The sequence below is a fragment of the Anguilla anguilla genome, chromosome 14 (assembly GCF_013347855.1).
Source record: "Anguilla anguilla isolate fAngAng1 chromosome 14, fAngAng1.pri, whole genome shotgun sequence".
Taxonomy (NCBI): domain Eukaryota; kingdom Metazoa; phylum Chordata; class Actinopteri; order Anguilliformes; family Anguillidae; genus Anguilla; species Anguilla anguilla.
In genome coordinates, this window is record NC_049214.1 from 40,660,475 (window position 1) to 40,675,749 (window position 15,275).

General features: G+C 42.6%; 1 protein-coding gene across 3 annotated transcripts; it reads right to left on the bottom strand.

The window, feature by feature from the left end:
* Nucleotides 1–1,755: 1,755 nt before the first annotated feature.
* Nucleotides 1,756–9,220, bottom strand: LOC118212388 (prolactin-releasing peptide receptor-like). Of its 3 annotated transcripts, none has more exons than XM_035390207.1 (3): nt 9,006–9,220; nt 4,435–4,884; nt 1,756–3,202 (listed from the first exon to the last, which is right to left on the bottom strand). In XM_035390207.1, exons 2-3 carry the CDS (start codon nt 4,875–4,877, stop codon nt 2,566–2,568), a joined length of 1,080 nt encoding a protein of 359 aa, XP_035246098.1. In that variant the 5' UTR covers nt 4,878–4,884; nt 9,006–9,220; the 3' UTR covers nt 1,756–2,565. The 3 variants fall into 3 exon arrangements, with proteins under 3 accessions (XP_035246098.1, XP_035246097.1, XP_035246096.1); XM_035390206.1 differs by having other exon boundaries at nt 7,905–9,220; XM_035390205.1 differs by lacking the exon at nt 9,006–9,220 and having other exon boundaries at nt 1,756–2,493; nt 2,566–3,202; nt 4,435–4,888.
* Nucleotides 9,221–15,275: the final 6,055 nt, after the last annotated feature.

Sequence of the window (15,275 nt, forward strand, 5' to 3'; positions counted from 1 at the left end):
TCATTTTCGTTCTTGGAAATTCGGCTCGGCTAACACGTAATAGGCTACTCTGTCTATGAGTTGGTCTCAGACATAACAGATTAGACTCTGAATTACAGCCCAATTAAATGTTTTTAGTTGTGTGGTTGAAATGAGCTGAAATTCACGCAAAATCATACGTCAATCAAATTAATCTCCCTAGCCCCGTCTTGCTTTTTTAAAATGGTGCGATCACGCAGTGTAGACGTAGGGTTTTTCCAAGACCCTCTGAACATGCCAGCTAGCTTTATGATTCGCCGTCACTCGTCGCCGCATACCGCGAGTAAAACACTGAGATCTCAAGTTTTGATGAAAGGATAATTTATCTCTGAATATATGTGTCGCAAATAAACTCCTTGCCGTGATGTTATATCATGTACACAATACTCTGTCTCTGCTTATACTACAGAAACTGTTCGCTCTGTTCAGCACAAAGTCGACCACACTTCACAATGTCTGCAGGAATTGTCTAGTTTTATTTGTAATGCCCAGGGATAACTCTCTGCAGGAATTGTCTATCTTGCTTTTCCAGTGAGAGTATTATTGTAAGCCAGCCATTTTCAGTTATCTTCACTGTTGTACATCCTAAATAAATGACCCGTTCTTCCATGTGTTCTGTGGCTTCAGGATGTTAATGATTACAGTTTGGGAGGTTTTTAACATCTTCTTACATCAGCATCAGAGCACATGTAATGTGGCCCATATACTCAAGACATTTACTTACTCAGACATTTACTTACTGCCAAATTTAGTTTAAGTCCACACTCAATCTTGCATGAAATTTAAGAGGAAAGAAAAGAACTGTTTTGATGTTTAATGTTAACTTCTCATTCTGTTCATGGTCATCCATTAAATTTTGCTTGCATTTTGGCAAACCCAGGGCCACAGCCAATTTGGCCAGTGCCTCGCTGCCTACACCCTTAGAAGTGAGCTCCCTCACTTAGCGCCCTAACGGAAAAGGAACCTCAAATGACATCAAGTTTGGGGCGCACTTTTAAGCCAGACTGACGTCGGAGAAAAGTAACCTGATTACTAGTAAGGCTAGGTGGAAAGCTCACAGAAGCTCAAAAATATTCCATACATTATTAGTGTATTAAACAATTAAAGTGTATTTTTTTTGTAGATATAACCGCAACAAATTGTTAAGCTCACTGTACCCTGCGAAGGACAAGTGTGCCAAATAGTGAAAATGCTGTGGCTGGGTTTGTATTGGGACATGGCCTGTATATCGGCTTGTGTTGTGACGCAGGGGGGAGAGCTTTTAATTTGCCTGCGTTTTTCATCTCCAATCTTCTCATTAGCGGAACTGTGTTTGTAAAAGCCCAGCCAAATCCAGAGAAATCTGCAGCCTGTAATACACAGAACTGTGTGTGTAAAAGCCCAGCCAAATCCAGAGAAATCTGCAGCCTGTAATACACAGAACTGTGTGTGTAAAAGCCCAGCCAAATCCAGAGAAATCTGCAGCCTGTAATACACAGAACTGAGTGTGTAAAAGCCCAGCCAAATCCAGAGAAATCTGCAGCCTGTAATACACAGAACTGTGTGTGTAAAAGCCCAGCCAAATCCAAAGAAATCTGCAGCCTGTAATACACAGAACTGTGCATGCCTCGGGCCACACTCTCCTGCAGTGAGTGCACTCTCCTTATTCACATAACAGTGCCATTAAACCCCCATAAAGAGTACATTTGAACTGTGAGTAAAAGACATACAAATAATTAATGAATCAGTAAAGTCAGGTTAATTGATTTGGGACCAAGCTTTAATGGTGTGACTGAAAATAACTAGGTTCTCAGTAAAACATGCCACAGGTTACAGAAACAGGACAAAGATTGTTTATTTCAATATGACAACAGGATGGGGAAAGTCTGATGAGTTTCCTGGAAGAGGAACCGCTGTAATGCACGCGTTGAGACGGACACACATGCAGGTCATAATGACAGCATGGCCACACAGGTCCGTCCTTCATTTACTTCTCATTTCACAGAGCTGAGGGTGAAACATGAGTGGCAGCATGAATAGGGCGAGCTGCATTATACAGCCTGAAGTGAGCATGGACAGGCCCTCCGGTTCATGCTCATGAGCGGAGAACTGTAGAACTATACAGGAGAGGCCGTTTCAGTTTCAGGTGGGTGGTCTTGTTCAGGGGGGTGGTGTAGGGAAGGTCACATGACTTTATAACTCCTCCCCCTGGCTGAGAGTGCCTGTGTGTGTGCCACCCAGCTGTGCTCCAAGTTCTTCGTGGGCAGGGGTCTGATCGTGCGCTGGCTGCTATGGGCACTGTCCCAGGTTGGGCCTGGTTAGTGCCCTGGGATCTCGAGCACAGGGTTGAACCGTTTTAACCAGATCTCACACAGGTTTGTGTCTGCATCTGTCACTCTTCCGCCCTGTGCCTTCTATTGGCTCCGCCCACTAATTTCCATCCCCTCTCCTCTGGTTTCGCTGCTTGCCCCTCCCTTTTGGGACTGAGGGCGGGGCCTACAGCACCACGCTGGCGGTGGCGCAGTGGTTTCGCTGCTTGCCCCTCCCTTTTGGGACTGAGGGCGGGGCCTACAGCACCACGCTGGCGGTGGCGCAGTGGTTGGGGTGCGCGCCCACGCGGGGCCGGCGGGCGAACATCTTGCGCAGCTGGGCGCGGAAGCGGTCGTGGAGCCAGGCGTACAGGAAGGGGTTGCAGCAGGAGGAGCACATGGCGCACAGGTGGCACAGCAGCTGGATGAGCAGGAAGTGGCGCTTGTCGATCAGCCGGATGTCCACGTCGCGCAGCACGTTGAACACGTGGATGGGCAGCCAGCAGACGCCGAACGCTGCCACCACCAGCGCCACCAGCCGGAAGATCTTGCGCTTGCGTACGCGCTGCGCCTGCACCTGCAGCTGGCTGCGGTGGCCGGGGACCACGCAGCTGCGCAGCTTGACGGAGATGCAGATGTAGGAGACGCAGACGGCGGACAGCGGGAGCACGTAGGTGAGGAGCAGGGTGCCGTACGCGTAGGCCAGGCGCTGCTCCTCCTGCCCCATCCAGAACTCCTCGCAGATGGTGAAGCCCTCCTTCCGGAACTCCACGTGGTAGGTGTGGGCGACCGCAGGAGCCGCCAGCCCGCAGGACAGCAGCCAGATGCCCGACAGCACGTAGGCACACGCCAGCACAGAGATGCGCTTCTTCAGCGGGTGCACGGTGGCATAGTACCTGCAACAGAGAGGGGCAGGAGGGGGTATGAGGGAGGGAGGTTAGGTGTACCTGCAACAGCAAGGGGCAGGAGGGGGTATGCGGGAGGGAGGTTAGGTGTATCTGCAACAGCAAGGGGCAGGAGGGGGTATGAGGGAGGGAGGTTAGGTGTATCTGCAACAGCAAGGGGCAGGAGGGGGTATGAGGGAGGGAGGTTAGGTGTATCTGCAACAGCAAGGGGCAGGAGGGGGTATGAGGGGAGAGCAGGTAGGCAGTTGGAAGAGCACAAACCTGCCTTTTGAACATCTGCTGTGCTGTCTTGCACTGATACATATGGACTTCCAGTCATACCTAAAACAGTCTCATCACTGCAATCTCACCTGTGTGTGAGTGTGTGTGTGAATTATAGGCTCAAATAATATATATATATATATATATATATATATATATATATTATATGATATAATTATATATATACAGGATATAAATCATCCTGTTTGTGGTTCTCTTGAGTTTTTTTATTTTGAAACTGACACAGGACAAGGCTTTCAAAGAGAAGAAAGGCATTTCAAGTGAACATCCATGTTTGTTCACCATCAAATACAGGGCACCCAGAGAAGCTAAATTTGGATGCAGGTGTTACACTTCATATGCATGTCTAAATAATCATTTTGACATGCATACCATTGCTGCTGCTTCCGGAGAAGGATTCCTTACTCTAATTTCAAATTGGCTGAAATTGACACACATAGCATGCCTGATGGCTACTAAAGAATAGGAAGTTTTGGTGACAAACATTTCCCCAAACGTCCTTCCCAAAAGGTGACACAAAGGATTTCGTTTTTTGCCTTTTGTTTAACTTTTCAGTGTTGGACTCTTGTGAATACTAGACAGTCCTCTATTGAAAGAGTATGCCAAACCCTGTAGACATGCTCTATCTGGCTGAAATCTACTTCAAAAGGCCACGAATGATTGGGCAGTGAGTGGGAACATTAAGAAATTTTCCCTCATCTTTTTCAGTATTTATTTATTTATTTTTCTGAAGTGTTTCTCTCTTTGGAAATGGCCCACGGCTTGTTTAAACCCACATGGGCACCACCGTGTCACCTGTGTCTGAGGACAGCCTTATTTTGTACTCGGTACATCATCCTCTTAAAAAGCACACGAAGCGTGGCCCCCTGCTACACCCCACAGCAACCTCCTTAGCTTCAGCCCAGGCATTGCGCAATCACACACGAACAGGCCCCACCCACCTGTCTATGGCGATGGCGGTGAGGGTGAAGACGGACACATAGACGGTGACGGGCTGCGTGAGGTAGACCAGGTAGCACATGAAGCGGCCGAACACCCATCCGCGCGGGTTGAAGGCGTAGGCCAGTGTGAAAGGCACGCAGGTGACGCTCATCAGCATGTCGGAGAAGGCCAGGTTCCCGATGAAGAAGTTAGTGACGTTGTGCATCTTGCGGGTGCGGCAGATGACGTAGAGCAGCAGGTAGTTGCCCACGAAGCCCACCAGCACCACCAGGGCGTAGCAGGGGATGATGAGTGGCTTGTAGGACTGCAGGAGCTCCACGTCCGCGAACGGCAGGCTGCGGTTGGAGGTGCTCTGGCGTACCGCCACTTCGAAAGCCGGCCTGCTGCAGTTCCCTTCCATTCCACAAGCGGGCGCTAACCAAGCACTGCCACTGCCCTCCATCTCTTAGCTATTGGGGGGAAAAAATGCTTGAGAGGAAAACTTCATTGATTGGACAAGCAGACCACTGTGAGTTATCAAGCTGCGGAAAATTTTTAACTATGCCAGGTATGATTTTTATCCTACAGACATGTTTTAAGAATAAAACCAACTTTAGTTCAGAAACATTTATTGACCCAACATATACTGATGTGCTGGGAAAGCCTTGTCTACAATGAAAGGCTCCGTGTCAAAAATGTTCCAGAATTTGTTGGTTGAATTAACTGAATCTGCATGCTCCTCCCTGATCTCATGCATCCTGTGGTAACCTAAATGGACTTGGAAGCCTTCTGGACTGGAGAGGGCTCTGGAGGAGGTCCTGGAGAAGGCTCTAGAGAAGACTCTGAAGAAGACCCTGGAGAAGACACTGAAGAAGACCCTGGAGAAGGCTCTGGATAAGGCCCTGGAGGAAGGGCTCTGGAGAAGGCTCTGGAGAAGACACTGAAGAAGACCCCGGAGAAGGCTATGGAGAAGGCCCTGGAGAAGAAGCTCTGGAGAAGGGTCTGGAGAAGGTCCTGGAGAAGGCGCTAGAGAAGACTCTGAAGAAGGCCCTGGAAAAGGCTCTGGAGAAGGGGCTCTGGAGAAGACACTGAAGAAGACCCTGGAGAAGACTCTGGAGAAGGCCCTGGAGAAGGCCTTGGAAAAGGCTCTGGAGAAGGCCTTGGAAAAGGCTCTGGAGAAAGGGCTCTGGAGAAGGCCCTGGAGAAGGCCCTGGAGGAAGGGCTCTGGAGAAGGCCCTGGAGGAAGGGCTCTGGAGAAGGCCCTGGAGAAGACACTGAAGAAGGGGCCCTGGAGAAGGCTCTGGAGAAGGCTCACCTCGTTTCCTTTTAGTCTAGACGGGGTACTGCCATCACAGAGTCCTTCACTTTTTAATTTGGGAGCGATTGTGGAAGAAAAGTGTTTTTGTTTGGCTTGATTAAAGATAAACGGTGTTGGGAAAGTACTCCACTCAAAGAAGGAGGCGGAAATGGAAAAGAACTAACTGGTCATTTTATCAAGATTGTCTTTAGTAATTCTACTAAAATTCTACTTCAGACAGTCTGTACAAGTTTTATAAAAAGGACCATTGTTCTGAATATTTTTCAGACCAGTACTGTAAATCTGTTTACAACAAAAGACAACAAAAATGTGTCATAAACAAAGCTATTAACTGTGCAACTGAATTGTTTTTTTTTTCTTTTCGTTTTTTTATTTTAAAAATGTCTTGTCCTGCTTTCTCTGCCGACACAGATTAAAGGAATTTGTCAAACAGTGACATTGCTTTTTGGTTTGAGATGGCTGTCTAATTTCCATTCATTATAGCTCTTACATCTATATACAAACCAAGTTACCAGAGCACTAAAGCATGTATAAAAATGTAGATGATCAGACTAGTGATGGAATCATTACTATGCCTCTGCTTTTGAAGAAAAAATGCAGATTTTCATCTCAATATAAGTTAAGGGCAAATGTTGATTAAATATGTCTGTCTGAATAGGAACCTGTGCTTGTAGTTTTTATTTGGGATAGTGCCACGATACTATTCATTAGTATTTCACTGAAGCAGTTCAGATTTAGGGCCTGATTTACTGAGACATTTAGCACATGCAAAACCTTTTGGACATGAACCTGGACAATGATCCATAATAAAAAAACACAACACTACCACACACACATCTCTATTGTTCCCCAATATATAAATTAGCACGTATTTCAGTTCCCTACCACCAGGGGCCGATAGAGCTTCGGTTGCAAGCCACGATTTAAACAATTAATTACATTTCGTTACATTTATGTGGCAGACCTGCTTATTCAGACCAAACTCCAGTGTAGGAGGAACATGTGCAATGTGCATACAGCCTACGAGTGAAATACAGCACATTCATAGTTGGGGGCATATGGCATAGGGCGGCAGTGCAATATAATGTGTAAGAAGCTAAAGGTCACAGGTTCGATTCCCTGGTAGGACACTGCTGTTGACCCTTGGATGCAATCTAAATGATATGTAAAAGCTTGCTGGAATAATGGGATGATGGAAGATGACGGCTTTATCCTGGAGTTGTTTACTATAGCGCCCCTCGCTGGGACACTTGAACTGCATTAAGTGGTAAGAATTTCAGAGCTAAAGAACGCGTGTTTAGGGTGTACAACCCGGTCTTACGTTTGCAGTGTGTCGGCCCGGCGGTGTCATTCGAGCCGGTATAATTGTAACCCATCATAAATGCAACACAATCAATAATGTTTTGTGCACTGCTGCAGTAGCCATTTCAGGATTGTACACGCGAAATTCAGTTGTCTACCGAGTGCCAAAAAAAAAAAAAAAAAAAAAACGAGCAATTCGACAACATTCGTGGGAAATATTTCTCAAAAACTGTTTTTGATCGAGTTAAGTAAAAAATCTGTTCCGAAAGTAATTTTCGGCTATAAGGCATTGTTTTATTTACAATAAATCATATACATCAGCAGTCTTATGTCCTTGAAAAAGTATGGTTTTCTGAGTCAATTTTAGCGGGGATTGTTTTCTGTCACCAAAATCGTGGTGTCCCAGTAAATGTAGCAGCTCGCACAATTATGACGCCTTATGACGAGTTGCTACAACAAACAACGTGCATTTTGCCGTTATATGTTTACAGAATGCAATCTAAAGAGTAAACGAGAGCGCTGGTACCCAGGGAGGTCATGGAGGGCTTCAGATTTGGAGAATAGGGCCACTAGATGGTGTTGAATCACATCTACGTAGTGTCTTTGTGGGGATACCATAGGCATTTTAAACTGAGTTTAAAATTAATTAAATAAATTAATAGCATGCTACTCACCAACGTGTTTTTAAGTTAGTTCAGTGTTTAATGTAAAGTGCGTTCAGCTAACTTGCTTGCTGCGTTGACACAGCATCATCTTCTGGATGCTGCACATGGTTAATGGAACAGAACCATCCACCTGGCCACAGGAATTTATAAAAAGCACACATCAGATTAATCGGCATAGTAGACCATTTGCCTTGAAAAGACTTACCTGGGTGTTAAGAAACAAACAAAAACAGCTTTCCTCGTCGATTTGGACGTTTCCACGACTCACTTCACGGTAGGTCACGAAGCTGTTTGTGCGTCAAAGTTAGCACAGGTTTTTTCATTAAGTCCCACACATCATAATCTGCGGCTGTGGCTGGTCTCCGGTTACCATCACAAATGTGTTTCCTTTATTAACATTAGTGTGTGCATCATATGGTGTTCTCATTTACTGTTACAATTATACTGACTAGGTCATATGAATTTCATATGAGTTTCAATTGTATCCGACTCGATTAAGTTATGAACGTAATTGAAACGGGTAATGACTACTGACATCAGAGCTGTTTGAAGTGCTAGGCAAAATATATCCCGAGTAAATTAGCAAAATCCAAAACTGTTACATTTATACCGACTCTCCCGTACTTATGTAGGGTATCTGGCCTAAGACACACGTTTGTCTGGGGTGTTGCTGCCTCGTAAAAAGGTTTCTTGACTTCTGGTGGCTATAACTTCCCTCAAGTTTCATTGGTAGGCTACTTATCCAACATACCGGGATAATAATTATAATAACAATAGTAACATTAACAACAACAATAATAACCATAATAATGCATATTGCTGTTAAAAGGCTGTTTGACCAAATTAGATCATATTAAAATATAGCCTATAACCCGGTAACAGGCTTTCGAATCTTTGGGGAATATGCACAAAAAAATGATTTTTAAAGTTGCCTTTAAAGTTAATTTTTGTCTTCATTATGGTGATGTTTAATGTGTGTTAAGATATACAATTAATTATGTTTCTCCTGTCAAAATGTTTAATGCTTGCGACGTGCTGTAATTCCTATTCAATTTTAATCTACCGCATTACGGGACCAAAACCCTTACTTGCGTCATTGCGGGCTCAAAACCAAAAACATGTTTAGATAACACATCATAGGCTGTCTGTAACATCTGGGAAATATATGCCTATTAGCGACAATGACAGTGTTAATATTAACATATGCTAATCAAAACATAAATAACTGCAATAACGATGATATTAATCATTTGTATTAAACAGTAGATCTGGCCAACAAAGTGCTACTGTTTGCTGTACTGTTTACCTTATGTTCTCGCTTTGGTAAAGTGGAGTTCTCTTGTCCTTTTCAAATCTTTGAGTCCGATCTTCAGTTATGCCGGGAGGTTGGAGAGGCAAGAGGTGCTGCAATATGAGACTCCAGAAGATTTCCGAGAGATCCCTCTGTTTCCTTTCTCGACAGTAAGATTTGTAGACTATAAATACAGTGAAGGTGCACTGAAGAAGCGGAAAACACGCTGCAGCGCGTGTGCGTGTTCGAGACAGTGGGGCGCGTTCTTTTTCCCTTTAACACGCAGATCGGCAGCTGATTGGCCAGATGTCAGGCCCTTGAAAGCAAGTTGTACGTCAACGAGTAGGCTAACAGTTTAAAAAAGAAATAATGATAAATTTAAATCTCAACGACAAATTGCAATTACCTCAAACACCGAACCCGAAATATAATTTTGATCGACCGGATGAACTTAAACCTAATGCACTAAATGAGTCTCCAGCTGAGTCACAGGGCATGCCAAGGCTAGGAGCAGGGATGTTCCGACTGAGGCGTTCGCCTACAGGGGAAATCAGTACACGAAGGATATGAATATGTTCAGCATACATTGATTTTATGATATATAATAATATAACAGCATATACATCTTTATATAAAATGTGTGTGTGGGAGGCAGTTGTGTGGGTGCTGGTGCTGCCTGCTCCAATGTACCCCGCCCCAGCCGAATGGCTGAAGCTAAGCAGGTGCACTTGGATGGGTGACCAGAGGGCCACTAGGGGTGATCCTCCCCTGATAAATTAAACCCCAATACGGGGACACAGTGCTGTAGGAGTCGCCATCTCTCACATGACGTTAAGAGTAGGGTCTTCCTTGGTGTCCTGGCTAAATTCCCAATCATCTCCTGGCTCTCTCAATCATCCCCCAGTTTACTTGGCTTGAATGGGGGGGGGGGGGGATCATGGCAGCTGCAGTAGCCCATAGTCTTTGGGTAATACAGAAATGAGTCTTTGAGCTGTTCAAAGATCCTGCATTCAGACCTGCCAACCTTGGGAAAATATTTTGAGTACCACAATAGTCAGTGTAACGCTTAGTTCACATGCTTTCGCACCACTTCGCTTTGCACACAACAGTCTGCAAGAGACACAGACACACACACACACACACACACACACACACACACATAAGCCTTTCTTCATAATTCTAGTTTTGACTGTAGAAGTGATCAGGCAAAATTGTATAATTTGACCTGATTCTAAAATATCACTTGCACTGCACTGGGCTATATTATGATATACTTGCAAGTCAAAAGAGTACACCTGCTTAAAACCATTTTTTTCATGATTAATATTTCAATATATGATGTGTGCTTATACAAACTGATAACCATCAGTGAATTGCATTTCATTATTTAATAAATGCAATGGAAATAATTTATTTTGTATATTGTAACATGTTTTCATTTTCAAGTATTTACAGAAACATATGTTGTAATGTAAAAAAAAAAAAAAAACTTATGCTGCGATGTAAAACACTGACAGTTATGAATAAAACCAAGTTTCTGTTCATGATTTCCATTTTTATTTAATAATTAAATAATTGAATCAGCTTATATAGGCACACATAGGGCTAATGAAAAAAAAGTATTCAATTGAAAAATGATCTAAGAATGTAGGCCTTTGTAACTAGAGCTTTAGCTAAATTATTACATGAAGCTCCTTGGTGGCTAATGTCAAAATCATAGCCATTGCCCCTGATATTTCGCTCCAACAGTGTGCGCGATTCAAAGTTAGAACAGGGAGTCTCCGTGGCGTTTGAGTTACTGCAGCTAAATAATTCCATCAGTTATTCACACCGTAGCCGTCTCGTAACGAGGCTAAATCGTATGTGAGCTACTACTACGGCTAACTACACAAATGTATCTCATTAGGATATACCCCTTGAAATGCATCATCAGGTAAAGTTACCGAACATGTTTTAACGTTTTATACGTTAACATTACGGTCACATTTTTGTGCTTGATTATTACTCTCCCACTTCTCATTTTACCTCAGCAATGCAGCGTTACGCCTCGGTGGATAATAAAGTACCGCTGCGTATCAGTGGATGTTGAGTGGGTCGGGGAGGGGTTACAGAACCACAAGCACAAGGTCGCATCTGGTCCAATCCGAGGGATGTAGTTTAAATACCAAATAAATGTACGGTATTGTTTTGTATTGATTAATTGTTTTCCGTAATTAAATTAGAATACGGTATTGTTTTGTATTGATTAATTGTTTTCCGTAATTAAATTAGAATTATATATATATATATATATATATATATATATATATATATATATATATATATATATATATATATATTTGCGTAGTTTGAGTTAGCATTTCGTACATGCGTATTTTGATCAAGAATTGCGTGGTTGGTACACAAAATGCGTGCAGGTTGGCATGTCTGTGTATTATGTCTACAGTGGGAATGCTGGATTTTACATGATATTTTAAGAGTAATATTTTTCTGAATAAATAATTTCTGATGGAAACTGCTTTTCAGTTGTTTCTTCCTGTCATTTGGACCACTAAATGCACAAATATAATGCATTCAGCCTGTTTCCATCATGTGAGCTGGTCATTTGTTTACGTATCTCACAGGCTAAAGGTGATTCTTCATTACTGCCCTCAGGTTGTTCAGCTGACCCTTGAATGCTGTGTGCTTTGTTCCTGGAGTGACCTGGACCCGGTCGAAGCAGAACCTGCTGAATGCTCAGTTCTCCAGGTGATGAGATGGGTCTCTAAGTCATTGATGTTCAACAAACAGTAAAAAAGTGTAGTCCATAAACCTAATTGGAAGGCGGGACGCTCAATGAGAAAAAGACAGAAAACAACTTATTTACTGCATTACATGGAGGCTCTATGCTGATGAAAATGGATTGGCTGCTCATTATTTACTTTTCACTTAATTACTTAAAGCGGATCGCCACTGTATAGTTTTCATTTGGGTGTGCTTGCATGTGTTTGCATCATCACTGGTGATGGCACCCGCTGCCTGACATTCCATGGGTTCATACATTCTTCCATCAAGGAAGGTTTTGTGCTTCCATGGTCATTTAAGCACCAACGTGACTTTGAGGCATCAGATGTGTTATGTCATTATTGTTTCTGAGGATATACAGTGCCCTCCAAAAGTATGAGAACAGTGCAGTGAAATTTGTTATTTTTGCTATATAGTTAAGGCATTTGGATTTGATCAAACTTTGACAAAAATACCGACAATCTACTTTTATTTCATGGTATTTACATGCATATATGTTTTAACATTTTATAGTAAGAGATGTTGTGTTTTGTTCCCCCATTTGCAGCAGTGCAGAAGCTAATGGAACTTAAAAGTAAATCAAGCAATAAAGTCTGATACTACACCCCCCCCCCCCCGCCTAAACCTGTGAAATAGGGCGGCATTCATTTCACTCACTGAAGAGGATATGTTTGTTCCAGGTCTGAATTTCCTGGCAAAACCTTTAGATTCTTTCTGCTGATGTGAGGTTTGCATCTTGCGGTGTAGCCTCAGTAATTCTGCTCTCAAAGACTTCTGCGTATGGTGGCTTGTGATATTTTCACCTCTGTCCTATAGAGACTGCTGGTGATGTTACTGACTGTTGTTTTGGGGTTTTTCTTCACAGCTCTTAGGATATGTCTGTCATCAGCTGCAGTTGTCTTCCTTGGCTGACCTGTATGGTAATCTTGACAGATGAAAACTAAAGCTAAACCTTATATTCATCAGTCATATTCAGTCTCATATTCATCTTTTGATATTAAAGCCAAATGGCTATACAGCAAAAATAACAAATTTCACTCTACTGTTTCTATACTTTCAGGGGGCACTGTATATACAGTGGGCTCCAGAATTATTGGCACCCTTAATAAAAATGAAGAAAAAAGGATGCATATAATAAATGACACAGATAATAATTTATATATGTTATGTTCAAACATATGGGAAAACTATATACTTTTATTTCAATACATTTACTCTCATGCTTCAATGTTTTTTTTATTAAGTAATCTAATTTTTTCTGATAACCATAGGTACCATAATTATTGGCATCCCTAACAATTATTGTACGTAAAATCAAACTTGAAATTGGCAATACTATTTTACTTAATTTAGTTCATCTCAGTCTAAAGGAACTATATTGTGTCATTCCATCACTTCCAGTTTCACTACAGAGTAAAAATTAGGTAACAAGCATACAAAAATCCCTTTGTCATCCATCAGCATGGGAAAAGCCAAATAACTGTCAATTCAGAAGAGACCGATGGTAATTTACCGTCACAAGTTTGGTAATGAATACAAAAAAGACATAAACGGTTAAACATACCACTTAGCACTGTAAGGGCAAAAATAAAAAGCTGTAAAACATATGGAATGGTTGCAAATTTGCCAGGAAGAGGAAGCAAGTGCATGGCATCCCCACGGACAGTGAGGAAGATGGTGAGGGAGGCCATTAATAACCCAAGAATCACTGTTTAAGAATTGCAGAGATTAGTTTGTTTCTTGCGGTCAACAAGTCTAAAAAAAACATTAAATGGCACCTCCATACCAACTAACTCTTTGGAAGGGTGGCACGAAGACAGCCCTTACTGAGCACAATAAACAAAACCAAGAATCTGGAGCTTGCCAAACCTCATTGGAATTATGACTGGAAGAAAGTGCTATTGTCAGATGAGACCAAAATTGAACGTTTTGGCCATACACATCAACAACATGTTTGGTGGCAAAAGAGGAATGCATACAGGAGAAGCACCTCATACCTATGGTCAAATATGGAGGTGGGTCATTGATATTTTGGAGATGTTTTGCTGGCAGTGGCCCGGGGCACTATTTTAGATCAACAGAGCTGATTAGTAGTATACATTGCATGGCAGCCTTTCATCGTTGGTGTGTGAGTGTGAGTCTGTGAATGGGTGAATGAGAATGGGTGAATCTTGCTCTGTGATGCAGGTCTTTACTTGGTGCAGTTATCCAGCTAACTCAGTAATCCTGCTTTGTGATACAGGTCTTTACTTGGTGCAGTTATCCAGCTAATTCAGTAATCCTGCTTCATGATACAGGCCTGGGGCTAGCCGCAAACTCTACTGTTTTCTGTTGCTACTCAGCACCTATTTAATTAATTAACGCAGCGGATAACACAGCTACATTCACTTCAGCATTGTTTAAATTGTTAAACTGGGTGGCAGTGTACTGTGATTGGAACTGGCCTTCTAACCTAAAAAGGTTACAGGTTCAATCCCCATGTAGGACACTGCCGTTTTTACCCTTGAGCAAGGTGCGTAACCATTGCTTCAGTATATGTTCAAATGTATAATGTATAATGTATAATGTATAAATGGATGCATTGTAAATGCTATGTAAAAAGTTGTGTGCGTCACTGTGGATAAATGGCTGTGATGTAATGAAACATAAAGCAGCCTAACCTGCAGATTGTCCAGAACCCTGGCTCACTAATATGAGAGACACAACAGCTCCCTGAAGCACGGAGAAATGGCCAGTTTGGTTACCACAGACATGGCCTTTGTACTGTCTGACAGGTACAGACCCATATCACGGCTTCACGTAGGCTGTGAAAAAGAGTCTGTCACCTGGCAAAATGGTCAGACCTGCCCATCATTTGTAATGGTGTTTACTGGCCCACCACGACTGGCTGTGTCACGGTGTAATAAATGAGAAAGTGCCCTCAGTAACAGGCACTGTTTTTCCCCACTGCAGCCCTTCTTCAGTTTCTCTGCCTACATTATAGGCTGTGTGTAGGACAGTGGAACGATCAGAAATAGGTAGAACTAAGAAACCTAGACTGAGTAATTGATGGCCATTGGTAATTAGCTTGACTGGTCTCAATTATGCTATCTTGCAAAAAAAAAAAACATGAATCATGTAGAAATGTCCAATTAATTAGTGAATTTTGTCTTTCTTTTGATGCTTAAAAATAGGTGCAGATTTCATGTGCAATACTAGAAGACTAAAGTGTTTTTTACTGTGTGAGTGTAGTACCATACTAAAGTATGTTTTTACCATGTGAGTGTAGTACCAGGTTAAAGTGTGTTTTTACCATGTGAGTGTAGTACCAGACTAAAGTGTGTTTTTACTGTGTGAGTGTAGCATGAGGAGACTAAAGTGTGTTTTTACCATGTGAGTGTAGTACCAGACTAAAGTGTGTTTTTACTGTGTGAGTGTAGTACGAGGAGACTAAAGTGTGTTTTTACTGTGTGAGTGTAGTACGAGGAGACTGAAGTGTGTTTTTACCATGTGAGTGTAGTA